This window comes from Ceratotherium simum, chromosome 37, assembly GCF_057802395.1.
Source record: "Ceratotherium simum simum isolate JZ-2026a chromosome 37, ASM5780239v1, whole genome shotgun sequence".
In the NCBI taxonomy this organism is placed as follows: Eukaryota; Metazoa; Chordata; class Mammalia; order Perissodactyla; family Rhinocerotidae; genus Ceratotherium; species Ceratotherium simum.
Genome location: NC_141936.1, coordinates 541,173 through 568,207, shown reverse-complemented (window position 1 = coordinate 568,207; position 27,035 = coordinate 541,173). Strand labels below are relative to the sequence as shown.

The 27,035-nt window shown below is 49.5% G+C and overlaps 1 protein-coding gene across 2 annotated transcripts in view; it reads right to left on the bottom strand.

Moving 5' to 3' along the window:
- Positions 1-27,035, bottom strand: part of LOC101390058 (contactin-associated protein-like 4) — a 166,777-nt gene that overhangs the window by 28,615 nt on the left and 111,127 nt on the right. For both annotated transcript variants that reach the window (XM_087424542.1, XM_087424541.1), the window contains exons 12-15: positions 25,489-25,608; positions 20,862-21,059; positions 16,232-16,388; positions 4,112-4,239 (exon numbers count right to left, since the gene is read on the bottom strand). In XM_087424542.1, the coding sequence (XP_087280668.1) occupies positions 4,112-4,239; positions 16,232-16,388; positions 20,862-21,059; positions 25,489-25,608 (603 nt within the window). The remainder of the gene's footprint in view (positions 1-4,111; positions 4,240-16,231; positions 16,389-20,861; positions 21,060-25,488; positions 25,609-27,035) is intronic.

Below are 27,035 nucleotides of genomic sequence, written 5' to 3'. Positions count from 1 at the left end.
CTTTATAAAACAAGGATGTTTACTTCCAAAATCAAAGATACAAAAAATGTAAACAATCTGTTTCTTAAAACTAGGCGTAGAAATTATGAAAATGCTTGGATGAGAACTATTTCTTTAGTCAAATTCATCTTCCTTATCATGAAGTAAATGAACTGGTAAGCACGGCTTTTTAACAAAGAGAGAACCAACCCCAAGAGCGGCTATGATTCCAGTTCTGAGAACACGAAGATGCATGGGTTGATCCTACACTTCAGTGGTTCCTCCCCTAAAATTTGTAATGTTATTTTCAAATGTTTTAGAAAATAACAATTGGAATCAAATATAAAGCAAAATAGAAATGAAAATGATGGAATATGGTGGATATAATTACCATTTTTGTTTTGTAGACCAGCAGGAAGAGAACAAAGCTGTTCATATATGTTTGTGTAGAACAACCACTACTGGTAGAGAGTCACCTGCAGTGCAGAACTGGTGTGACAAACAGAAAATGGTAAGTATTCTAAGTTATTCATATGTCAGACAGAACCTAGAAGCCACCTCAGGGGACAGGCGTTCACGGGTCTTCACTGCTCACATTTGCTTCCGGATTTGTGTACAGCTATTCTGGTATTTGCAGCTACTACAAAATTATTGATATTCCAAAGACACGCACAAATGCTTTTATGATCTAGAGCATAGGAACACACACTGCTTTTTCTTACTATTTATTTCTTGCTATTTATTCTTGTGACCACTTAGAATCAGCAGGTCCAAAGGAAGTGGAAAGAAGTAACTGTGGACCCAGAGGTCTGATTAGCTCTCCCACTTCATTCCGGGGCAAGATAAAGAATTAGTGAGTGATGTATCTTTGGTTTTCTGCATCCCCCACCCCTGTGACTTGTGCATCTCAGACTGAAGTGGACGCAGCTGTGGGGTTGGGTGCAGTGTGGGAGCTGGGATTTGGCACTGGAGGAACTGAGAAGGTCAACACTGACCAAGTCTGGCGGTGGCTTCCTCTCTTCCTACGTGGTCCGCCAGCAGCCTTGCACAGGGACCCTCCTCCTTCCCAGCACACTGTACAGTCACTCGAGCTTCCTCCTCCTCTCAGGCACTGTCTGCACAGACTTCCTGGACTGCCCCTCGCCTCCTGACCTCTGCCCCAGGGCTCTGTCCTTGAGATTTTCCCTTCTCTCTGGACACTCATTCACCTGTCAGCATCTCCCTGGAATGCCACGTGAGCAGGTCCAGTCTCCTCCCTCTCGTCTCTGTGTCCGTGTTCATCTCACAGGCATCTGGACCAGCCTGTTCAAACTGGAGCTCCTCATACTCCCCAGCTGATAATAGCCCATTTCATTAACGGCGGCTCCTTTCTCTGTTGCTTGGACCAAACACTTGGCGTCATCTTGACCCTGTTCATAACTCACATCAATCTGCAATTTACACTCTTCTGCCTTCGCCTTCAGATAAATCTCAATCCAGCGCCAGTGCCCTGGCCTCAGTCAATGCTGACTCCCAGGCCAAGAACTCTGGCCTCTGTTCCCCCCGCGTGGGATGCCCTTCCTCGTCGGTCCAGCCCGTGTCCAGGAGTCCTGCGGGGCTGCACTCAGATGGTGCCTTCCAGGGAAGACTTCCCAACACCTCACCTTCCCCTATCTTCTCCTCACTTTGCCTACTGACACCTACGTGTGTGTGTTTCTTTTCTTCACTTAATTGGCCCCAGGAGGACAGTGGTGTCCCTCTGTCTTGCCCCTGCTGCATGATCAAGGAGGCACACAATAATTATTTGACTAAATGTCCTGACAATATTTCCTCTTTTCTTTAGCCAATGAGAAGGTAGAACACTTCTTTCTTTTTGGTTTCATAATTCAACTTCCTATAATACCACTCATGTTATTTGTGGAAATGGAAGTAGGCGGTAGGGAGGGAAGAAAGAGGAGATGGAGGGAGAGGAGGAGAAAAAGGAGGTGGAGGAAGATGGGACAGTCAGGGGAAGTGAAGAAAACAAAGAATACTGTAGGAATTTCAAAATGGCAGGCGCTACCAGGCCCTGGGAAGGACTGCCACCCGTGAAATCTTTCCAGGGCTGCTGTCTGGGGGTCTTTGAAAATGGGAGGGATCCACCTTTGTCTGACATGGTTTTGATGCAGCAGAGCCAAATGGAGGGGAAGTTAATGACATCATAGTCTCTCTCCCCTGGGCTTGTTTATCCCTGTGCACCTCACATGTTGACACACTCTAGAGCTCCGGTTCCCCAGACAGCGGCTCCAGGCTCCGCGCACAGAACCAAAGAACCAAGTTCAGTGGCTCAAGAATGGCTTTTCAGACCACAGGACAGTTAGAACAGAGTTTCCCAACTGCATGTCTTTGGTGGAAGCAGCAAGGCAGATGCTTAAACTAAATTTAAAATTTTAATGGAATAAATTATCTGAAAAGAAATACATCGAATAAAATGGGTTGCAGAATTCAAACGTCCAAGATTTAAAATGGCTTTGCAGTTCAGATCATCAAACGGCAAGTGCACATGAGCACCACCTCTTTCCACACACAAAATGTTTGCACACAGACTTTTGGGTAAAGATGGTGCCATGAAGCTCGTTCACAGAATTCACCTCTCCCCAAAACGATGAAAGGAAAAACAATTAGCAAAATTAAAACTTGCCATCGGCAACAAACGTGCAACTCTCACGTGGTTGTTCCGGACCCCACGTGGCTCCTGGCCCGATTTCCAGCTGACGTCTAGCCATTGCCTGATGGAGTGTGGGCTTGTTCTGGTGGGTCAGCTCCAGCTCACCATGGTTCTTAACATGAATATCAGCCCTGTCTGCAGCCATAGATGAAAGGCTTAACTGAGAAATGGAATCCCAATTCTCCCATGAACATGACAGTGGGGCTGCTGTCAGCCAGGAAAGAGGAAATAATCGAGTAAAATCTTGGGAGAAAAGACCATCCCATCATTGATGTGTGACATCCAGACCCAGCAGTCTTGGGTCACTGCTAGATGGGGACAGACCCAGAGCCTGAGGGTGAGAACGCTGAGCTGCCCCCCATGCGACAGCACCCCTGCCCAGGAGGGTCCTGTTGCTCGCTCTCTGGCTGTGCCTCAGGCTGCACACCCCGGCCTCCACCTGCACCACAGATGGGAGGGGAGGGTGAACAGGACTGAACTAGGCTCTGGTGAAAATCGGGGGCGATGCTGGGGTGTGGGGGGCAAGTTGGTGTCCACATCTATTTGTGTACCCCAGCTCTGCCCGAGCTTCTCAAACTATAGCACCCATGTTCTGGTGTTCCTGTGGTTTTCAAAGCATGTCTGCTCTTCCAAACACCTATTGCCACGGCAACAACATAAACTCACACACAATTTTAATTTAGAACAAAGATTTCCTCTGTTTTCATTTTAAGTTCTGGTCAAGGGCTTGGGATGAAAAATCTGTGAGAATGGTTAACAATCAAGGGGTTGACGTGCCCCTGCGTGACCCCAGCGGGAAGAGGTCACGGAGCCTGGTCTGATGAAAAGGTACAGTGGCTACAAAACTGTTATTTGCATTTTTAAAATGCTGCTTTAGCATGAATATGACTGGATGCCATTGCAGGAGCCATCGCTTCAGAGCGAAAGGAGAGCGAGAGCTGAGCGACGAAGGAGAAATGGAAGGCTCACTCCGTCTCGTCAATTGCTTTGTTTCCAGCAGATGTTCTGACTTCAGCCGTCCTCGGAGGCTGGAAAGCCGAGTCTCACGGTGTTCTGTGGATCTGCGGCTCTCTCAGCGGGCGATGGAGATGGAGCAGGGTGTCTGTGCACCCGATGGGGCTCGCGGGCTCTCCGGAACCTTCTCCTCCCTGAGTACTTGGCCTGCTCTTAGTGGATGGGCCTGTGGTGTCTCTGGGCGGCCGGAAGACTTTCTCAGAGGCTCTCGTTGCATTTCACAGTAAAGGTTTTCACCAAATATTGAGTAACAGTGACACAGCATTGATCACTTTCCTAATTTTAAAAAGGGACATAATTCCTCCTTTTCCATCAACCCCCTGATGGAGCACAGGTCGCCAGGTGCAGGATGCTGTTTTAGACCCTGCGGCCCCCTTGTCGTCCACATTGACCAGCCACTGCTGGGAAAGAAGCGTTGAGGGAGCTACTTACGGTCCCCCTGGCACAGCAGAGGCCCCAGTCTGTAGGCGGCCTCGGAGCTCGAGCGGGCTGCGTCTGTGACCACGATCTGTGTCACGGGCAGGTGCTCCTTGTAGGAGAGCACACCTGTGTCGTTGGTCCTGTGGGAGAAACACCTGTTAACGCCGTGTGGGATGAGCGGGATGGGCTCCACGTGCCCACACGTCAGGGAGTGTGGGTCACCCACCAGACACCCACATGCAACACGGTTAGTGCGGCCTTTCCCAGCACGCACCCGCATCCACTAACCGACCTCAGAGGAGGCAGGCGGCAGATCTGGAAGTGAGGTCACCTGGGTCAGCCCGAGGTCACACTTCTGCCTAGTTAAGCAGCTGACTGCTCTTCTCAATATGGCACCAGTACAGTACTTAAGTACAGTTTTTATACATTCATGCAGTATTGAGTGTCCTGTGGGTAAATCACTGCAGTGGTAAAGTTACATATTAATATACAATATTCTATATAACATATAAATATAAACAATAATTTTTTGCTCAGAATTTTATTTTCATTATTATTTTAAAAATCTGTCTTGGTTTTTCTCTGTCCCTCCTCATTGATTTCATAATTTAAAAAAATTATTTGAAATCGAGCTGGGAATAGAATTCAGTGTAGTACTCTCTAAACTTTAATCAGCAAGATGGAGTGTGTGAAGGTGCCCCCGCACACCCTACATGGGAACCAGGGACAGATGTAAGCCTGGCCTTTGGTCACCAAGAGACGCTGCAAGAATGCCCTGCTGTCACACATGGCTCCATAAGAGCGAGTGTTGGGTGGAAACACGTTAACATCTCCAGGAGAAATGTCACGGAGGGCTGGGAGGGGATGGCCTGGCCTGGTGGCACCTGCTCCACTCGGGCCAGTTTCCATGTCTCTAAAACAAGGAGTTATTTACATTTTTTGCAACATCCTCATGTTTTTATGAGGCACTTCAACTTCATGTGGATTTCTGATTCAAACTTCTAACATCCTGACTCTGTGGGGACCGGGGGAGAACTGATTTCTGTCCTTTATACATCTGCCAATTCTGCCTCTGCACAGACTTGGAAAAAAGAACCAAGTTACAGAATGTATAGTCATTCCTATTTTTTGTGCAATTAAAAGTTCTCTTATTTAACAGAAATAAAAACTTATCAAAGGTAACAAATTAAGTATTTACTTTTAGATCAAATTAAAATAGAAATTGTTTGTCCTCCTCTGCTAAAAACAGTCTTGTAGCGGAACGTAGTGTGTGTGCTGAGCTATGAGGAGATCAAGATGACATCTGAGCACTGAGATGACGTCTATTGAAGGGACGGGGCCGCCTGCCACATTTAGCCTCCACAGTCCTCTGCTTCACCCAACTGAGCTTCTGTTTCTTCATGCCAACGAAGAAGCTCCACCACGGATTTCCCAGATCCGTTAAAGCTTCTCTCTGGGATAAACCGAGAGCAGACAGGGTGGCACCCTGACTTACGGGCATGTGGTAAGTCTCTGAGGACATTTTTAACGTGGTGGGAAGCAACCAAATTAACGATGGTCCTCGACTGCGGTCTCTGCAGACGGCACCAACCCTCACGTCTGCTGAGACGGGACACACACTGGGGAAATGCAGATGTTGTACTTATTCATTGCAGGGCTTTGAATTTTTAAAGAACTATTTTTCAGAAACCACTGCTTTTTGTTGAGGCTCTAACATTAGCAATATTTTTAGAGTGCTGAGTATACTGAACAATTATCTCATTGTGTCGCGTGTGTGTTAAGAAAGATTATGAAATAAGTCTCTGTTCTGTGTGGTTTGAAAACCATGTTCTTGCCTAACTGAGGGAAGAATGGTCTTCACCAGTGTTGTGTGAGCACATATGGCTCCGGAGTCCCCGTTTTACTCAGGTGAGTGTACACTCCTTCAGAGCTGCCTAGTTAAGAAGTGCTCAGTTTTCTGCGTTTTCTCTGTTTTCCTTGAAGGATCTACTGTGATGCAAAATTAGAAACAGTGCATTTGTCACGTTCTCGCGGCCCTCAAGAATTCAATAAGAGAACTTTTAAACATCATTTTTAGGAACTCCTAGAAGTATGGAAACGGTACTTATGACTTTCCAAGGAACTGTACAATTCTCATTGTTTTGAGAGGACTTTTGAGATACAAGCGTGGCTCAGGATAGTTTCAGAAGTTGGGAAGGAAGAGAGTGGAGAGATGCTGAGCCAGCTCTAATACTAGTAATGGTTTGAGGGAGAACAGAAGTGTCCCCATCGCCTGTAAGATCCCTCAGAACAACTTGTAGACCAAATTTGGAGACAGTTCCAAATGAATGGAGTGATTTTTGACCTTCTTATAACAATTTAACTTGTGGAAAAATACATTATCACTGAAAGCTTTCTTAGTCAATTACATTTTTTACTGTATTAGAGATAAATCAGACATTCAAAATGACTTAAAAATGTAATAAACATCAGTGTACCCATCTAAGTTTAAGAACTGAAATATCACCAGTGGAAAGGAAGAAACAAAATTGTAATTAATTATGGATCAAATGACTATGCTTGCGGAAAATCCAAAAGAATCTACAGACTATTAAAATTAAAAATACAAGTCTAGTAGGACCACCGGATGCAAGGCCAATTATACAAAAGTAAATTGTTTTTCTATGTACCAGCAACAGAAAAATGAAAATGCAATGTAAAATGATACAATTCACATTAGCATCAAGGATATAAAATCTCTAGGGATAACACCAATGAAAGGTACCTAAGACCTGCTACTGAATGCTATGCAAACATTCGTGAGAAAAATCAGGGAGCTGGAAAGCTCATTATTGTGAAAATACCTCCTCCCGCTCGGCCTGAGTGTCGACGCCGCCCCCGTCTGACGGACGTGTGGCAGCCGCGCAGCTGGGGGAACGTGGACACGCCCTCCCGCGAGACAGAGGCAGCGGTGACCGCGGGGACCGCAGACGCCCGTCCCTGGGAGCCGACGGGCCTCACGCCCGAGTCACCTGCGAGCAGGCGGAGGCGCCGCCAGCGCGCCCAGCCCTGCCCCGGGCGGTGGCCAGGAACACGGGCGGTTTGGGGAAAGTGCGTGAAAGAGACGAGGGAAGCTAGTGAACCTGAGACTCGTCCAAGGCCACGGCCAGAGGGAGGGGACGCCCACCCTCAGTGTGAAAATGCTGGACATGGGGACACAGTGAGAGCGCGGGCTGCAGAGAGAGGACCTAGGGCACGCAGCACTCGCGGAGGCGCCTTGAGAGGAAACGCTGCTGGGAGGAGGGTTAGGAGGAAGGAAGAGACGCCCCGTGGAAACCGTGTGGTGCGATCGAAAAGCAGGAAGAGCAGGGCCTAGGGTCCTGGAAGGAAAAGGAAATCAAGAAATATAACACCGGACGTCCGTCCCCCCCCAACGCAGGGATCATCCAGAAGACACCCGATAACCGGAGGGGGCAGTCGGACCTTGGAGACTGTAAACAGTGGTGAGCACTAGCCCTGTCCTCAGAAAGCCAAAGGGCCATCTTATAAATACAAGTCTGCTATGAACAGAACAAAACAAAATGAAGACGATAATGGGGTGAACCCCACGAAAAACCTACAATGAAGTGAATAAAACTGTCACAGACCCTCCAAACTAAACTAAGTATCCTCAAACCAAGGGGGAGAAGACGTACCAACACATTGTGGATCAGAAAATTCAAAAATTAAGAACAAAATTGGAAAGCCATGTGGAGGAAAGGAAACAAGAGTTGATGGAATTTAAGAAATAAATATAAAAACCCTACAAAATCATATGAGAATGAAGAATAATTACAATGTGCCCGTGAGACAATAGATTCAGACAAAAGTGTAATAAAGGTCATTGGAAAAGATCCACAAAACAACTCACAGAATGAAAATCTGGTAAAGAAAAAAATAAAATGGATCAGAGCTTTGAAATGTAAGAAATGCAAAGAAAATCCAATGTATATGTAATTGGCATCCCTTAAGAGGATAAATAAAACAATGAAACAATAAAATACAACTATAATCCAATAAATCCTCCTGAAAGTAGAGGAAGACCTGAAGCTGTGTGTGAAAGGATGCACTGGTGCCAGAGAAAATCATCCCGCATGAGTCACCCCCATGATATGCCTTGGTAAGAGGGTTGGATTTTAAACATAAGGAAAACTCATCAGAGCTTTGAGGCAAAAAGGTGAAATAACATACAAGGGCATCAGATTTCTCAAAAATAACATACAAATCAAGGTAATAGGAGGATGCCGTTTTCAAAATATTCAAGGAAACATACGGAACCAGGGGTTTTCTATCCAGCCAAGTGTCCTTCAATTATGAAAGTTACAGAACAGGTACCAGCATTCACCAACTGGGGGCTCAACTGTCATCAGCATCAACTGTGCTTTTGAAGAGTCTCCTAGGACATGGACATCTGCCCATCAAGAGAAAGTGGGAAACTTCAGCAAAAATGATGATGGAGTTTTATTATGTTTAACTGTAGGCCTGAGGCTGAAATGATAGTGAAGCTAACGGTGGGCGAATGGTATTTCATGTGATTCATGCTCTATGTTGTTAGTGCTGTTTTCTGACAAGACAGAAATGATGCGGGAGGGAGGAGGGGAGAGAGGAGAAGGTCGAGAAGCCTCCAGGTGATCATATAGGCAATAGATGAGAGCCAGCAACAAGCCAGATAGCAATGGGTTAAATAAGAAAAAAGTAAGATAAAGTCATTTAAAAAGAAATAACCGTAGAGATAGCCACAGGAACAAAAAGCAAAACTCTCTAATTAATGACGAAATAATTTTTAAAAAGATCAAAGACTATGCATCATGAAAAAACTCAACACAGCAAATATAACAATTCGCATTAATAACTATCACATAAAATAATGTGATAGGGCTGAACCCAAACATATGAGTTTCATCAATAAATGTGAATGGCTTAACTCACCTTTTAAAAGACAAAAGGTTTCATTTCAAATTTGGTCCCCAAACCAAGACACAAGTGCACACTGTAATCTGAGACACCTGATTCCACACAGGGACCCCCCCCCCCCGCCGCCCAGGAAGGGGGTGAAGGAATCAGCGAGTGAGTGGTGGTCCCGTGTCACAGTGGAATCCACCCCAAAGCCCAGCAAGTGACAAACGGGGCAGGCGTTAACGCCAAAAGCCACAATCTAGGGTAGTTATCAATACTGGTGCCTCCAATACCAGGCCAACACCTTCATGAAGCGCAATCTGCAGAAGATGCAAGGGGTCAGGTGTAGAGACCCACGAACAACAGGAGAATTCGACACAAAAAGGAGACAAACATGAGTAGGGATAAAGAAAACCTCAACGACATAATCAGTGGGTAGATCTTACAGGTATTAATCAAAAGTTACATCCAATTAAAAACAATACAGTCTCTTCCCAAGGTCACATGGAACAGTCACAAACCTGGTCATTTAGTCTATCGCAGAGAAAATAATAGGAAGTTCCCCAAAGTAAATATATTGTAAGTAAAACACTGATCAAAAAGCAATAAAACTAAAAATATTAACAATTTTTTAAAAGGCCTTCCATCTGAAAATTTGACATGTAAATCTGATAAGGACAGAAGAAAACAGAAAAGCACAGAACATTCACTTATGAAGGTTGATGCAAACCCTCCAGGCAAAATACTAGTAGATAAAAGATATAAAACCACAGAATGAAAAGCATACAACTCAGCCAAGTGCAATTTATCCTAGTTTAAATATTAGAAAATCCATTAATATAACACACCAAATTAAGATATTTAAGGAGAAGAATAATTTTATTATTTTCATAAGTGCTGAAAAAACTTTGACAAATGTCAACACTCATTGCTAGAAAACATTCACTAACGTGGGAATCGATAGATCCTCTCTTAACATGATTCCACAAGCATCTATGCACAAGTATGGGTTTCCTGGTTGAGACGTATACTGCGCCTGTGTCCATATTTCTATCTATAGTATTAATACCTATGTCGTCTAAACACTTTTGTCCTAAGGCCAGCATCTCACTTAATGGGCACAGTGGGGACATCCCACTAAGACCATGAGGCCAGGGCTCCACTGCTGCCAACGTGGACCTGGAGGTGCGGCCGATGCTGGAAGAAGAGAAGCAGTGAGGCGGGTCACAGAAAGAAGCAGCTGTGTCTGTGGGTCGTGTGAGCGTGTCCCGGGACCCTCGGGCATCCCTGCCAGAACGAACTGGGACAACAGTAGAGAGCAGTAAACCAGCGGGATATAGTAAAAACACGCCCTCACGTACGTAAGCAACAACCAGGCAGAGGAAACAGCGATAACTCCATTGACAAGACCAAGAAAGAAGAGAAAATGATTTAGAACTAACTGTAACAGAAAATGCACTGAACGAGGATGAGGAAATCTTAAAAATGTTCCTCAGAGACACAAAAGTAGTGCCAAGAGTCAGTTTCTGAGCATTAATATCCTTCCCTGAAAGGACCCAGCTTCTTGGAGAAATGGCTGATTCCAAAGCTGGGCAGAGAAAGGATGAGGTGAGTCTGGAACCTCCTGTTTTGCTGACAGGGAAGAAACTGTTCTAAGAATGATGAGGACAATGTTGAAAGGACACAGCCTGAAATGGCTGCCACCTCCCAAACCTGGAACAACCGAAGCACAAAATGGAAGGAGAGGTTATAACCCATGCATAAAGCAAAAACTCACGCGTGCACACCGACATGAACTAGTCGATAAATCATGAAGGAGACAGCCTAGGGCACACGTAAGAATGTGAAATGGGAAATGCTCCTCTTCGGAGATCTGGGTCAGGAAGATGCTCTTCCGTTTCCTTCTAACATCTCTATTCCCTTGCCTCTCATGTTTGATCTGAAATCTCACGGGACCTGACCTTTGTGTGGCGTGAAGTGAAGGTCAGGATTTACTTCACCCACATGGATGTCTAGTTGACTCAGCTCTGCTTACTGAAAAGACCCTCCTGTCCGTACTTGTGTGTGCGCTGTGTCTGTGAGTCTGTCTCTGCTCGTGCTGTGCTGTAATTTGATCATTTGTCTGAATTTGCACAAAAGCCACATTCTCTTGGTTGGCAGAGTCACTAATAGGTTTTGGATCCAGAAGCATAAATTCTCCAGCTTTATTCTTTTTCTTTAACATCATCTTGACTATTCTTTTTCTTCTTTCCATTTAGATTTTTGGATTAGCTTGTCAGTGCACACACACACACACACACACACCTCTGTCTGAGTTATTTTACAACATTTTGTGTGTGTGTGTGTGTGTGTGAGGAAGATTAGCCCTGCACTAACACCTGTTGCCACTCCTCCTTTTTTTTTTTTCCTGAGGCAGATTGACTCTAGGCTAACGTCTGTACCCATCTTCCTCTGCTTTTTGTGGGACACCTGCCACAGCACGGCTTGATGAGCAGTACATAGGTCCATGCCCAGGATCTGAGCTGTGAACCCCGGGCTGCCAGAAGCAGAGTGCTGGAACTTAACCACTATGCCACTGGGCCTGCCCCTTTTACAACTTTTATTTTGACTAATTTCAGACTAGCAGCCTCATTGTAGCAACAGTGCAGAGAGCCCCTGTGCACACTTTGTCACCCCTCACAAAGGGCAAGGTGCGCTGGGTGTGTTAGTGCTCCAGACCGTCTTCCTGTAATTCCTGTGGCCAGCCTTGCCCAGGCAGAGGGGAAGGCTGTTCCTGGCTGCAAACAGCATCTGGCAGTGACCACTACAGTCCCCCTAGCCCTCCACTCATCCACTTGGGTTCTCTTCGAGTTCCTTCTATCCCGTGACTAGCTCTTGGGACGGTGGCAGCAGCAGCCCTAGAGGCCCCACGGTGGCTCCTGCTTGGGGTTCTGAGGCCATAATCCACCGGATCCCTGCACTGCTCGTCTCAGACTCCCACCCCCGGCCTGAGGTGCTGCTGTGGGACCAGGCTGCCCATCCAGAGGTGGATCCAAGCCTCGCTCCCCAGGGTCTGACTGTCAGCCACCCCTCACCAGCTGTGGTTGCTGTGACTGCCCTCTACTGATACACTGGGCGTGTAGGTGACAGGATGGACTCCCCACCCCATTACACAGAAGCAGCCCAGTCCTTGCAGCCGCGAACATGAAGCTCTGTCCTTTGCCTGCTGGTTCTCTGTCATAAGTTTCCCAAGGTGGCCAGTTGGTGCCCATGGCTCTGGATTAGTGTCCCCTGAGGAGGTGTTACCCCCAGGCCTTGAACCACAGGTCTCCAAGTTGTGCGGACAGGGAGCAGAGATTCCACCACTGGGTTGTTGGACATAATGACGAGAAGAGTCAGTGATGCTGCAGGTACTGAGGACAGAGACCCACGCAACCACTGCTGCTTTGACCCAATCCCACAGGGTTTATCCCCAAACCGTCACTGTAGCTGAGCTTCTCAGTGACCGTTAGTCCCAATGCTGTGTGACCAGCAGCTTCTGTGCACTAGGGACACGGAGAGATGAGGGACAGCTGCAGCCACAGCTCTGCGGTCTGAGAGGTGCCCTGCCCACCCACATGGGGGATCAGACCCTCTGTGAGCCACATCACTGGCCGAGGGTCCAAAGGCAAACCACAACCGGGAACAGATCATTCCTCGTGAGGACGGGTCATGCCTGCCAGAACCCCAGGGATCTGCATGGCACCTTCCTACCCCACAAGACATCCTTTAATCACCACCTCTATGTCAACCCCTTATGCCACCACTCACACCACGACATATTTTACGTCACTACTTCACTGCTCTAGTGCCACCATGCCTAGCTCCTCGGGTCCCGTGATGCCTGGTGCTGCAGTGTGAACTTCAACAAGGTACAATACTCACTAGCCAGTACCAACAACTTACAGCAAGGTACCAACTGGGTACACACACTCACCTTGCACCACCACCCTCAGAAGACCAGCTGGTCACTTTCCCCAGTGCACGGGAACTCTGCAGGAGGGCATGGGACAGTTTACTCCACACACTTGCTGGCATCACAGCATCATCACCCAAGGATGCTCTCTCACTGAACCACTCGGCTCTGGGTCTGAGAGGGAAAAGGGGTCACAACTTTCCCTTGCAGCTTCCAGACCACCACTCTTGATTCACTTCTGGTTACGTAGGTCCATCAGCATTGTCATTGGCTGCCTGTATTCCCAACACTCCTCTAGGTTAGTCAACTGTCACCTCGACCCCTCTGAGTCAGGTCGTCACCCTAACTTGCCACCCCTTGGAGACACTACATCCACTTGGCTTCCTGTGGTTAAATGCCATTCCAGAACCTTCTCTACCCCATTGATCCTGTGGTTCAGCCTTATAGCAAGGCCCCTGCCCATCAGTCCTGGTCTTCCCAGCCAGGCCAGAGCCTTCCTCCACTAGGGCATTCCCATTGCCTCAAGGAAGCCAGTGCCCTTGGCCATCCTGGGAACATGGTCAGGAGGTGGGTCTTAGAAAGTAAATCATTTCCAGCACTCATTCGTCTCCAAGTCTTCAGTCCATTTCCCAAGACCAGAAAGTGTACTGTTGGTCTAAAGCTCATGAGAGGAGGCAAGGCTGAATCTCCAGGGGAACAGATCAACAAAGGCACTGGCCTCAGGTGAGGTCTTTGCCATCAGCTATGTATATGAACATGGCATGAATAAACCATCATGGAGATGCAATCAGCCTCCAAATCCCTCCAAACCAAACAGTAAAGACAATGGTGTGGGATATGACGACTTTGCTTGATCTGTTTCTTCCCAAACTTTCTTTCCAGCAAAGGACAGAGTCTACTGTCCAAGGTGTGCGTGCCGCCTGCTCTGCTCCAAAGATCCAACCCAGACCTGGCTAGTGGTGCCTCGGGTCCTCCCATTCCCCTGCACAGCTCAGTCAGGAGCCACCAGCCCAGGATCCTCAGCCCAGCGCCCCTGTGGCTACTGCCTCTCCAAAGTGTAATGTCATTAATAAGAGGGCGTCAGTCCCAGCAGAGCTCTCCCTGGGATCCTTTAAGAGGTACGTAGCTTTTTCTCTGAATGTACACAGATCCCCACAATGCAGTCCAGCCTCCTGCAAACCCAAACCCTCTGACAACTGGTGGCCTAGGCTTCACTCCCAACTGCTTGTGTGTGGGAGCTGGAGGGGAGGAGGTCTGGGGGAATGTGGACTCGGGGTGTCATGGAGTGAGATGGAGGCACAAAGGGAGATGGTCAGAGACTTGGTGAAATAGGAGGAAGCAGGAGATGCATCTGGTGGTCCCACTGCAAGGGTCCAGAAAGGGACCATTTTGTTGGCTTGTTATAGCAAAGGCTATGTTTCCATTGAATGTCAAAAATCTTCTTACTCATGGGGTGTTCTATTGGCAAAAAGGTACTGACCGTGAAAAATTATTGGTGCTCACATTTTAAAAGTAAGTTAAAATATATTTTCTGATAGATGGAATTGCATTTATTTGGTAAAGTGGGATTTTGTTTGGGATTGTAAGGTAAGGGGAGAAAGGACCCCCTGCCCGTGGCCTGAGTGACTTTTTAACTTGGAATGTGAGTAGGAGAGAAAGTGTCCTTCACACAAAGATGCATGTTAAAAGCACCGGCATTTTCCATGTTGACCTGCCCTCCAAATATCCTATTTGAGTACATTTTTCAAATTCTGCAATCATATCCTAAAACCGATGCATCCACGTCTTTGCACACAACCGGTGAAGCAGACGGAAACCTGGCCGCAGAAATGGTGGCTCATTTCTGAGTGACCTGATGCCTGAGGGCAACAGATACTCCGCAGCCAAATACACCACATTGATCAGACTCTGCTGTTTAGAAGTGATTTGGGGTCCATGACCTATGCTCACAGGGCAGCATATAAATGGAATATTGGAAGCCTCTGGGCTAAATGAAATATTTCTGAATTGGTGATACATATTGAAACACAAATCCCAGAGATTTTAAAACACTTTTTGCTTTACAAATAAATAAAAAGCGAAATCAATATGCAATAAAATGCAAGGTGTTTCACCTCCAGTGTAATGAACAAATTTTCTAATTTCACAGATTTTCTATCAACATGAGACAATCTTCCTGTGTAACAGTTTTGAGGGCCATTTTTAAATCCACGGTATTCTGTGGGTTAGTATTTCCAGAGTGTGGTCCATATTGTGATATGTATTTTTTTTGGTGAGGAAGATCAGCCCTGAGCTAACATCCATGCCAATCCTCCTCTTTTTGCTGAGGAAGAACGGCTCTGAGCTAACATCTATTGCTAATCCTCCTCCTTTTTTTTCCCCCAAAGCCACAGTAGATAGTTGCATGTCATAGTTGCACGTCCTTCTAGTTGCTGTATGTGGGATGCCACCTCAGCATGGCCAGAGAAGCGGTGCGCTGGTGCACGCCCGTGATCCAGACCCAGGCTGCCAGTAGTGGGGTGCAGGCACCTAACTGCCAAGCCACAGGGCTGGCCCTGTGATGTGTATTTTTAAACATAGATGAATCTGACCCTGCATGATCAAATACCTTTGGACACCTCTAGGACTTGGGGGGATCTCTACTGGGGGCATCTGGGAGCCTTTGCTGTGCCAGCCCACCCCCCCAAGGAAGCGCCATCTGTTGAACCGAGGACGCCTTACTGTCAACAGCATCGGAGGGTCACACCTTAGAAACGATGTCCTGTCAACAAGAGATCTCTGAAATAAACTTAACTGGGCAGAATTTAAACCTTTTTAAACCTTTAACGAGGCTGATGTCATATGAACAAAAAAAAAGGTATGTGATTCACAGTGGATGTTTCACGATAAAGTAACAAGTGAAATGGCGTGCTATGTGGGTTTTCTCCACAATAACCAGGGCACAGGGAGAAGGGGTGGAGGGTGACCATGAGCTGATGGCTGGTGATGGGTACATGGGTACATTGGCACAATTGTCTGCTTTTGCAGAGTTTGACTTTGTCCATAATAAACAGGTTAGAAATAAGAAACAAGGAATAAAGAAAAGAAAGAAAACCAGCAAGTCAGTGATCTTAACAATTAGGCTTCTGATTAATTGTATCATATTTCATCACCGTATAGTTTCTCACCCTCTGGGACGTATTTTAATCTCTCATTCCTTGGACTGGCCTGTGCAAAATCTACCGGAACAGACACATTTTAAGCAATAACAAAACCAGGTTTTGTGAAGGAAATCATGTGTTCACCATTCGTCCCAGCCAGCGTCACAGTTGCAGTGGTATCGAGAATCGATGCAGGTCCCCGCGACTCCACAAGGACACTTCTGAGCATCAGGCAAAGAACCTCCCCAGTAGGTGTGCATCTCATTGGCTCTGCCAACCCACCAGCTCAGGGGGGTTCCGTCTGAAAGACAAGAATGAGAAGGGTGATGTCCGCTGGGCCCCCATCCCTGCCACCCCGGATAGCCCCGACCGCCCCCCCCCAGGCTGTTATTAAGAAACCCACAGAGCAAAGAGAAATCTGCTTTAGAAGTGATCCTCTCCTTCACACGAGCAGGATGGTGTTCTTTGGGAATTCTAACCACGCTTCCTGCTTGTCTGGTTGTGTCACTCCATCAGTCCTGGAATCACTGCTGGATCTCGGATCTTGAAAATGAATAACAGAACCTAATCCTTTAGTCACACTATTAAATAATCTTTAGTCAGCAAATTCATGCGATTTCTTTAAGAACCACATTAAAGAATGAGTTGCCGTTACAATGAAAACAGCATCAGCAGCTGTTTGTAAGTGGAAGCCAACATCTGATCGGGATTGTGACATGCCTCTTGGATCAAACAACACAACACAGAGCCGCACGTTCTGGGAAGCGCTGACTTCTCCTCGTACATCCACGGAAGCCCCCCCAGCTGCAGGCCTCTTGTGGGCACCATGGGGCCCCAGTGGACACACCCTGCCGGGGCCTGGGCCATCTGGGCTCAGCTGCACTGGAGGGCATTCTATCCATCTGCAGAAAGGCACACAGAATCTCCTGTGTGGAAGCCCAGCACTCCGGGGTCCCTGACTGTGGCCTAGAGCCTGTGGCCACCTGGCCAGGATTCTGACATAGAGCTGGATGCCTCCTGAACGCCCAGGGCCACAGGACGAGAGGCACGGGCATTGCCAAGGGCCCCAAGAAGCACCCAAACCCCAGGAGAAGGTGACGAGCAGAGAGCACATGGGTGCATGCCCGCCCAGAGGGGCTGGTGAGGTGGATGCACCCATGGAGAACCATCCAGGGCATCTGCTCTAAGAGGCGCTGGCCATTTCCATGCTCTCTTCTGGACCAGTGAGTGGTCACCAGGGGCCCGAGAATCGGAATGTGTGACCGTGCCCAGCTCCCCGTCAGATTCAGACTCTCCCTCTCCAAGACTGGACAGCTGCTCACAAGCAAACCCATGGCTGCCCTGCCGCCAGCTCCCAGGACCGGTGAGAGTGAGCTGTGCACAAAGGCAACAGAGAGGCATTTGTTCCAAATTAAGCCGAGTGCTAGTAGCTGGGAGACAGAAGATATTTAAAATATTTAATATTTATTTTGATAATAACACTTTAAAATTTTAATTACTTCACAATTATGCTTTCAAAAATCAAAGAGGAAAAAGTATCACTGCAATCCAACTTATAATTGGGTTTTTAACTCTAATTTCCTCATCTTTCCAATAAAGCAGCAATTATCAAATGGTTGTAATGACATCAAGGGCCTTTGGTTGCATTTGTGAATTTTTAAGTATTCTAGAGATTTGGGGAAGCTATAAGAAAAAATTAATAAAATAAGAGAAGAAATAAACAAGACAATAAAGGCAGAAACAGGAAAATTCCTTGTGAATCAGGAGTCATGTCCAGGAACCTCTAACTCAGTCTCTGGCTGGGGGACCCCAGAGTCCCACTTCCTTAGCCTCACACCCCAAGTCCCCCGGCAGGCAGCCCCAGCAGCAAAAGTGCCCCTGTTCCCTAGACTTCGCAAACCCCGCCCCGGTTTCACTCCTCGCCCACCGTCTGAAACCACCCATGGGACCCTGAAATCCTCAACGGAGGGTGTCCGTCTCCATCTCCCTCTTCTGCCCCTTTAGACTCTGGAAACTGGAACCTGCTCCCCTCCACATCCTGACCTCACCCCCCATGGCCTTTCTGCTCTTTCTGTCTCCATTGCTGAACCAGCTCGTTCAGTCCGTCTGTGTGTTTATCCATGTTCACACTCTTGACCCGCAGACCCTGAGGGATCTGCAGGAGGGACATGTCTTTTGTCCCCATGCTGCGGCCCTCACTGGAGCGTCTCTGCTACAATTCTCTCCAACTGGATCCACATGGGAGTATTGGGGGTCACAGGAGGCTGAGGCCCAGACCAATTGCAGTTTCTCGGGAGCCTTGTGGGGGGCACAGGCACAGCACCTCGACATAAAGCTCTTTCTGTGGTCTTCGGACACCTCTCCTTCCATCCTCACCACCTGTTCTCTGACCTTTCACCCCAGCCGCTCTGCCTGCCTCCTGCAGACCAGCCCTGACCTTCCCAGAAACCTGTTCCTGCTGCATCTGTCAGTAAAGGTCCACCCAGAGCCAGCCTCCAAAGAAATGCCCCGAGCTGCACCTGTCTGTCCACATGCTCTGAGGTCACCTGTGCACATTCTCATTGAGTCAAACAGCCCTGGGGCTGGAGGCTGGAGGCGGGACCTGCAGAGGTGACAGAGGAGCCGGCAGGCGGGAGCGACCTGCCTCCCGGCCCCATGCCTGCAGTGCCCGGGGGTTCCGCCTGTTCTTGGACCCCCCAGCTAAGCCCATGGGAACTTCCCACGTGCTGGGACACAGCTCACGCCCCTGAGTCACCTGCAGCATGAGCTTGGGCCCCGGGTGACTCCACGTCTCGGGTTGCAAAGTATGACTTCCAAATCCCCATCCCCTGCCCTCAGCTGCCCCCTCAAAGGCTCTGGGATGTCTTGGGTGACATGTCTAAGTGACAATTTTACTCAATGTTCTCAGTGGCAGCTTCACCAAGTCGCCCTCCCACTTGTGAGGAGGGACACAATTTCGGGGCAGGTAGAGGGCTCCCTCTGTGCTGTTCCTCTGGCAAGGGCATCCTTCCCTCCTCCTTCCAATCTGTCTCCCAGCCCATTTTGGAGCATTCCTTCTCTCTCAAAGGGGCCCACCTGTGGGCAGGTGTGGTGCCGAGGGAGGGGCCCACCTATGGAAGGGTGTAGTGCTGAGGGAGGGGCCCACCTGTGGGCAGGTGTGGTGCCGAGGGAGGGGCCCACCTATGGAAGGGTGCAGTGCTGAGGGAGGGGCCCACCTGTGGGCAGGTGTGGTGCCAAGGGAGGGGCCCACCTGTGGGCAGGTGTGGTGCCAAGGGAGGGGCCCACCTGTGGGCAGGTGTGGTGCCGAGGGAGGGGCCCACCTATGGAAGGGTGTAGTGCTGAGGGAGGGGCCCACCTATGGAAGGGTGTGGTGCCGAGGGAGGGGCCCACCTATGGAAGGGTGTAGTGCTGAGGGAGGGGCCCACCTATGGAAGGGTGTGGTGCCGAGGGAGGGGCCCACCTGTGGAAGGGTGTGGTGCTGACCGCCGGCCTCCATAGTCTCCTCCTGTGGGACGCACTGCCTGCCTTCCCTCCATTTAGTGACCAGCTCACCTCGCCCCACAGCACCTTCTTCCCCTCATTCTGCTTAGAACAATCTTCAATGTTTACGTGTCCTGTTTTTAATTCAGGGATCAAAACTCAACAAAGACAACAAAACTCACAAAGAAATGAGCCCTGAGCTGTCTCATACTCCCTATAAATGAAGAATGGGGTAGGTGACAAGGGCTTCCCAACAAGGACCCTTGGCTCAGGGGACCCAGTGCCCCCCTCACATCCCAGGGCTCATGGGGCAGATGAGGGGCCCAGCCGCAGGGGCAGAACTGAGCTCCAGGAGAGTCGGGAGGGGGGTTCTCTGCATTTATGGGGAGGCAAGAAGGCCACACTGACAGCGAGTGGCCATCCCCCAGTTGTGGGGGAACCTGACCCTGCAGGCTGCCGGTGCCCAGAGGTTGAGGGACAAGGGGGTGCACAGCAGCATCCTCTGGACCTGACACGTATCGTGACGTTCACACGGCAAGCTCATGCCCGGGGCCGGGAGCCCTTGATTACCCTGCCCCTCTACCTGTGACTCTGTCCCTTTGTAGGAAAAGACATGGAGTGAAGGTGACATTGGGTGAGGTGGCTTTAATTAGAGCTTGTGTACACCCTTCTCTCACTCCCCTCATTGGTAAAAAGAGGAGCGATTCACAAAATTCAAGGACGAATAGGAATCATCATAAATCACATGCAGCACCACACCCCATGCTCGCATTAAGAAACCAGGATTTGGGAGCAGGTGTGGGTTAAGCCAGGGGCAGTGCTGGGAGATCCCTCTGCCCAGCAAGGCCCGAGAGCTCCCTAAACAGGAGGGTGCACGGTCGAAGCAGAGTCCGGAAAAATGCACCTGTTCATAGAGAGTGAACTATTGGACGGTTTGGAAAAATCTGGAGGCCAGAAGCAGAGCAGAGGCTGGAAGGCCTTCCAGCAATGAGGACCAGGGACATGAGGAGTTGATGGGGACAGAAGAGAAACAGTGACACAGGGAGATGTTCTGAAGGGAGAAAATTCTCACCCTGAACTAGCATTTAGAGGCCAACTGGACACACAAGAGACAGCATGGAAAACAGTTGGGATAACTGTCTGCCCACCATGAGGTCAGCAGGCTGCCCCTGGATCAAGCTGGATCTGCACTCCATATGCCTGCAACCCCACTTCACCAGGTCAGGTCAGGGCCGGGAGCACTGGTGTGACCTAGGTTTGTCAGTGGGACTCCAGGGGGCCCAGGGCCACCTACCTCGAGTGTCCCAGAGCCGAAACCTCCTGCAGTGGAACTCCAGCTCCTGCTGGCAGTGCCCGGCACGGCCAATGGTGGCCAACAGCTGCTCTGGGCTGGCCGTGTACTGGAACACGGCCCTGTGCGGGCTCTCCCAGTCTGCACCCTTGATCCTGGTGAAGGCCGAGCCGTTGTGCCGCAGGACGGTCCAGGGGACGTCTCTCGGGAGAGCGGGAGAGAAAGAGGAGGGTCACTGAGCTGGACACAGGGATGTGAGCGCCAGACACCTTCCAGCACAGGCCGTGGGACCCACGCCATGGGACCCTGACCCTTAAATCACAGGGGAGCATCCTCCCTTCACGACACGGGTCTGTGTCTGAGCTGATCCTTTCAGGAAAATGTACATTTCTGTGTATTTATAATGTTTACAGGTGAGAAAAAGGAGCAGAACTAAATTATTAAATTTCTGTAATAATCTAAAATGACATAATCAAACAATGGCTTTCCCCTCTTACAAAACCCTGCTCTCTGTGGGAGAAGGCGCTCGCCGCGCACCGCCTGCGCGTCAGCACCCTGTGTGTCCGTGTCCCGATGGTCAGGCCCCGTGCAGGTCGTTGTGGCCTCGGGAGATGCACAGCCCTGACTTGACAGGCAAGAGGGAGCAGCTTCCTGCCCTGACGCTTGACCCTGCCCTGCGGTGGGACACGGGCCTGAGATGGCACCGTGACCCCGGCCACCTCTTTCCCAGCATAACCTCTGTCCACCTGGACGCGATGGCTGGACTACAGACCCCGTGAGCGCTGGTGCAGAGGAGGCGCATGGGCCCTTCCAATCCCTGAGGCCCTGAGTCCACTCATGGGTCCAGCCACCCAGCGTCGTCTGTGAAGAGTCAGTCAAATGGTCTGTTTCTATTGGGATTTGTCCAGTTAAAGGGCCTGAAAAACCACCCCATGGACTTGGTTTTGTTGGTTTGTTCTTTTATATGCACCTCCATCCTTCGTGGCCGGGCACGTGGCCTGGAGAGGGGGACGTGGCACAGCCCGTGGCCAACTGTGGCATCAAAGTGCTCCTGCCTGCTCAACGCTCGCCTAGTCCCACCTGACACAGGTGAGGAGTTGGAGCCTGGAAGAGGGGCCGAGACCATCCTCGCAGTAGCTGAGTGACTCAGCTAATAAACACCAACGTGCAAAGGCACAGAGGCCACGGGGCAGGAGGCCACGGATCCCTCCGCTGACGTCTCACATTAACGCCTCCTCTCTGTGCCAGCTCCTTGCACATCACCTGCTCCATGTGCCCCCCTGTTTCTCTGTGAGGAGGGTCTCGTCCTTGGGGACAGGGCCGACCCCAGAGAGGCGCTGTCAGTGTCATCACTGCGCCCTCGGATTTTGGCTCACTCACCACTCGGCCAGAGGTGATGAGCCTCCCGAGATGCAGAGCTTCTGGAGTCAGACAGGCCTGGGTGGCATCTGGGAGGCGGGGTTGCTATGCGTCCTGGGTCTGCGGCTTCTGGAAAGTCACTCCAATTCCCTGCACCACATGATGTTTTCTGAGACCCATGCACAGGGCTCTCAGGTGCTCTGTGCCACCCAAGAGGATGCCAGCCCATCCTGGCCCATGGAAGATGCAGAGGTCAAAGGTGTGACGAGTCTTCATCCAACCATGCACTGTGGGCTCCCAGTCGCCTCCCATGCTATTCCCAGTGCAGAGGGTTCAAGTGGCTCCCGGGTCACGCAAGGAGGTGGGGGGTCTGGGGGCCCTGCCTCAGGCCCGTCTGCTCTGACATCTCATGCAGACCCTAGGGGCAGGGGCTTCTCCACCAGGGGCCCCTCCTAGAGCCTCTTAGCATTGAGCCGCCTGGTGGAGGGAGGGCTGGTGCAAGGTCCCACCACAGCTCAGCCTTCTGCCCCTCCAGCTGAGCCATCAGAGGCCTGTCACCCTTATTCTAGGATTCACTGCCACTCCACATGGAGCGAAGCTCTTCCTTCATCTCGGATTTCTTCTCTAATGCTGCCTTTCTGAGGGGGGGCTCAATGTCATGGAGGGCGGTGACCTGGGGCAGCATGAATGGCAGAGCAAGCGTGGGGGGCAGTGACTGAATCCCATTATCACCCCTCCAACCTCTCTGAGCAAAGTGGAGTGCCTGCGAGCAGCAGAACATCCCACAAGGACGCTGTCAGTGAGATGGTATGAGAAAAGCTACTGTTACCCCTCTGATGACCATCCAGTCTTACTGCAGCCATAGAGAGGAGATAATCACGGTCTCGATGGAGTTGACGGGGAGATGATTCATAAACTTGGCCTTGAACTCCCGGAAATTAACAACGGATGGTCAATAAAACTCCTGCAGACACCAGGCCTCACAGTCAAGAATCTACCAAAGAAATCGTGATGCTTCAGAATTTCCATTGACCTTGGCATCTGCTGGCGCTTGGTAAGGGCCCCGTGTGTTAAGTGCGCAGGCATGAGCAGCTGAGCCGTTAGCCAGATGGCCGGCGGCCGACAGCATCTGAGGATGTCAGAGAATAGCACACGATTGTGGTAATTCAGACTCCAAGGGGCGGAAGGAACATGTCATTGGAATGTGCAGCTTCATGTGAGTTACCGCCTACGTGCTCTGGGCAGCCACCCTAGCCATTGTATGTGCAAACACATGTGTGCAAGCACCTGGTATGTGTGCACATGGATGCATAGATGCACACACGCATAAGGGCATGTCTTCCGGTCTTCTAGAGGTTCGCAATCCCTTCCATTTTTTCTTATCCAAAGGACAACCATTACTCAGACACACCATTGCTTTGTCTGAAAGTCTGGCGCCTGGATCCACAGGGGGACCCTCTGTGGGTCCGAGGAGAGACCAGGACTGGGTCTCTCTAGCACCTCGCCATAACCATGGAGGAATGTTCCAGAGCAAGGATGCACCCTCGGTCTGCACAGAACGTCAGATGCACCGGGCAGCAGGCAGGCGAGCACCGTCCTCAGAACAGGAAAGGATGAGGAGGATGTGTGTGTTTATCTCCAGAGCCGAGCTGTCCCGCAAACAACCTCCCTGAGACTTGTCTGCCCTCTGCTCCCGGGCCCAAGCTTTCTCCACCCTGGAGCCTGTGCGTCCACTGCTGGGCTGTCCCTGTGTTGGTGTTGAAACGTCTGCCTGAAGCAGTTTTGTGCCCACGGCCACCACCCAGATCCTCCGGGTCCACCCACGTCCTCTGCTGGGAAGACCTGCCTGACTTGCTTGGTCAAATCTCTCGAGTAAAGGCAAAAGCAGTCAGATTTTACCTTGAGTACTGAGGAGACAAAAAATAATTTTCATGAGAATGTTTTTTAACCTATTCAAAAGTCATCCAAAAAAAATTGATTCTCCCACATTTCTGAGGCCAGAATCTGGAACCAAAGTGTCACGGGGCCAAGCTCCCTCTGAAGGCTGGAGGGGAGGGTCCTTCTTTGCTTCTTGCAGCTTCTGGTGGTCGATTCCTGCACGATCTTTGACTTGTGGCTACATCACTCCAACCTCTGCCCCCATGGTCACGTGGCCTGCGTCCCTCAGGTGCGGCTGTGTCTCCAAACCTCCATCTCCTTATGAGGACACCAGCCTTTGCATCCAAGGTCGACCCTAATCCAGCACAACCTCATCTCAACTTGATTACATCTGCAAAGACCTTATTTCCAAATACGGTCCCATTCGCAGCTTCCAGGGGGGCATGTATTTTGGGGAGACGCTATCCAACCTAGTGCACAGGGAGACACTCAAAATCTGAATTAACATCTATATCTGCCCTGCTTTACTTTTTGCTGTTTCTGTTGTTTTGAAACTTAGCAGAGTGGAAAATTTAGACAGGTAGCAGTTCCATCCAGTGATGCAGTTGAGTCACTTGTTACTGAAATATGCAGCGATGGAGAAACAATGTCAAGAAAGGGGTCCCACCTGGGTGGTGAGGGGTTAGGTCAGTGTGGGGAGGGGATGGAGGCATGGACCCCAGCGTCATGGAGGTTGTCTCACCTGGGTGGTGAGGGGTTAGGCCAGTATGGGGAGGGGATGGAGGCAGGGATTCCAGTGTGGTCAAGATGTGGGTATAGTTACAGAAACAGATGCAGCAATCCTAGATATAGACAACTAGTATCCAGGCAGGAATTCAGGAGCTTGGGGCAAATGGACATTATGTTCACACTCATGTAACAGGTAGCTCTGTGAGGAAATGAGATGCTAATCAGCTGACCGCAGCAACCATTTCACGGTGCATCTGTTGAACAGCAGGCACACCCATGCATACAGGTATGTCAAGTCATCACACTGATGGCTTAAATATATGTAATTTTTATCTTAAAAAATTGAAATTTCTTTTGACTTTAAAATCCATTAATCCAATCAGATAAGTCTTGAAACCTTTTGTTTTAGGATTTAGTAGGCAAAATTTTATTATTAAATATTCCACAATAGAGTACATGTATGCAAATAATGACATAACCATGAGTTTTCACTTTTGAACTACTTTGTAAAAATTTGTATCAAATACCTTTATTGAATAATGACCTACTATTCAAGATTATTCTATTAAAGCTGCTGACCAAGTAAATTTCTACTTGGTGGGCTATGATTTTGTGTTTAATAAGAGTCTTCGAGTCTAACTCTTATATCAAGACTTGAACTCACCTGTCATGTTACAGAACGCAGGGAAGGGCTCCAGGGGTCCACTGCCGTCGGGGTCGATGTGGTAAAGCCCGGAGGGGCTGCCCCTGTGCTTGTAAGCTTCACAGGACTGCTCGTAGAGGGCTGCAGAAGTCGTGTAGTCACCCACAGGAAATGGGATGGAAGGAGGTTCTTAATATTTTTATTAGAAGAGGAAGAATATTCGGAGTTCTGCATTACAGTAAATATTTACCCCCCAGGAGATAATGTGACCATATCTTAAAATACAAAACCATTTTTTAAGTAATGTGTGTTGTAACATATTTAACTAGGTAGAAGAAAAGAGTGTTGCCATCATTTTTATAACACTTGTAAACCCCTAAAGGCAAATAAAACTACTTGGTGCAATGGCAGATTTGGTTCATTGTGACGTCACCAGGAAACACGAGGGTCTGCATGGAGGATTTGTGCCACATGCAGCGTGTCATCTTTGTCTGCTGGCTCACACCCCTTGAAAAGGAAACCTTACTCTTCATGAGTCTACCCCACCCCTCGTCCCTTCCAGTACCCCGATTAAGAACAGAGGCTGTAATGAGTCAGTTTAACTGGGTCTCTCCACCCGGCCTCCCTTCTCAGAACGGTCTCCCCAGTGGGTCACTGTGGACTGGCCCAGTGTCATCTCCCTCTGCTCTACCTGCGAAGAAGCACAGTCAAGTCCATTGGTAGGTCAAGTGGCTCAGACGGAAAATCCATTCACTTATCTCGTGACTGTTTTCTCAGAGTTCTTGGGTTTACAGTTGCTCATTACAGTTAAATGAGAAAAATTAATCCCTCAGAGCATATTCAAGAGGCGTCTGCTCTGTGTAGGATTCTGTGCTGGGCATGATGGGGAGTAACTAACAGAGGAGACGATGTGGCCTGTGGGAGCTCCCCCTCCCGTGTAGCTGGGAAGACTGGTCAGCAGGGGCTCTCAGCCTGCTCTCCCATAGGGAACGCAGAGGAGCAGGGGTGAAGGTGGGTGAGCTGAGACTTTCCTGATCACCCCCTCTCCTCCCAAGCTTCTTTGTGAGACCCCAGCCTGGGCCCAGGTCTGGTCCCAGCTCCTCCCCAGGACCAGACCCTGAGACCTGAGATAGAAACCCAGGCCCCACTGTAAGAAAGGTCCTCCCGTGAATCTTGTCAGGGTTAAATTAAATAAGAAGTGCGGAGCATCACACAAGGCAGTGGTTCTCCACCAGGTGACCCTGTGCCACTGGAGTCCAGTAGGCGGAGGCCAGGATGTTGGTCACGTCCTGTAGTCACAGAACAGCCACACAACAGAATCATTAGACCCCAGATGCCAGTGACGCCGAGGTTGAGAAACCCTGCACCAGGTGAAGAACAGCTGGTCAGTTCCGGAACCACTGAGTTTCCTCACGGGAAATTAGGATTTTGGTAGCAAGCACCGTGAGGATGGGATTAGGCAGTGCTCACACGGCAGTAGAACAGCGCCTGGCCTCTAAGACGAGCTCACAACGCACTAACAGTTAGCACCATCACTGAAGAGCCTCAGGGTCGACGGGACTCCCTCT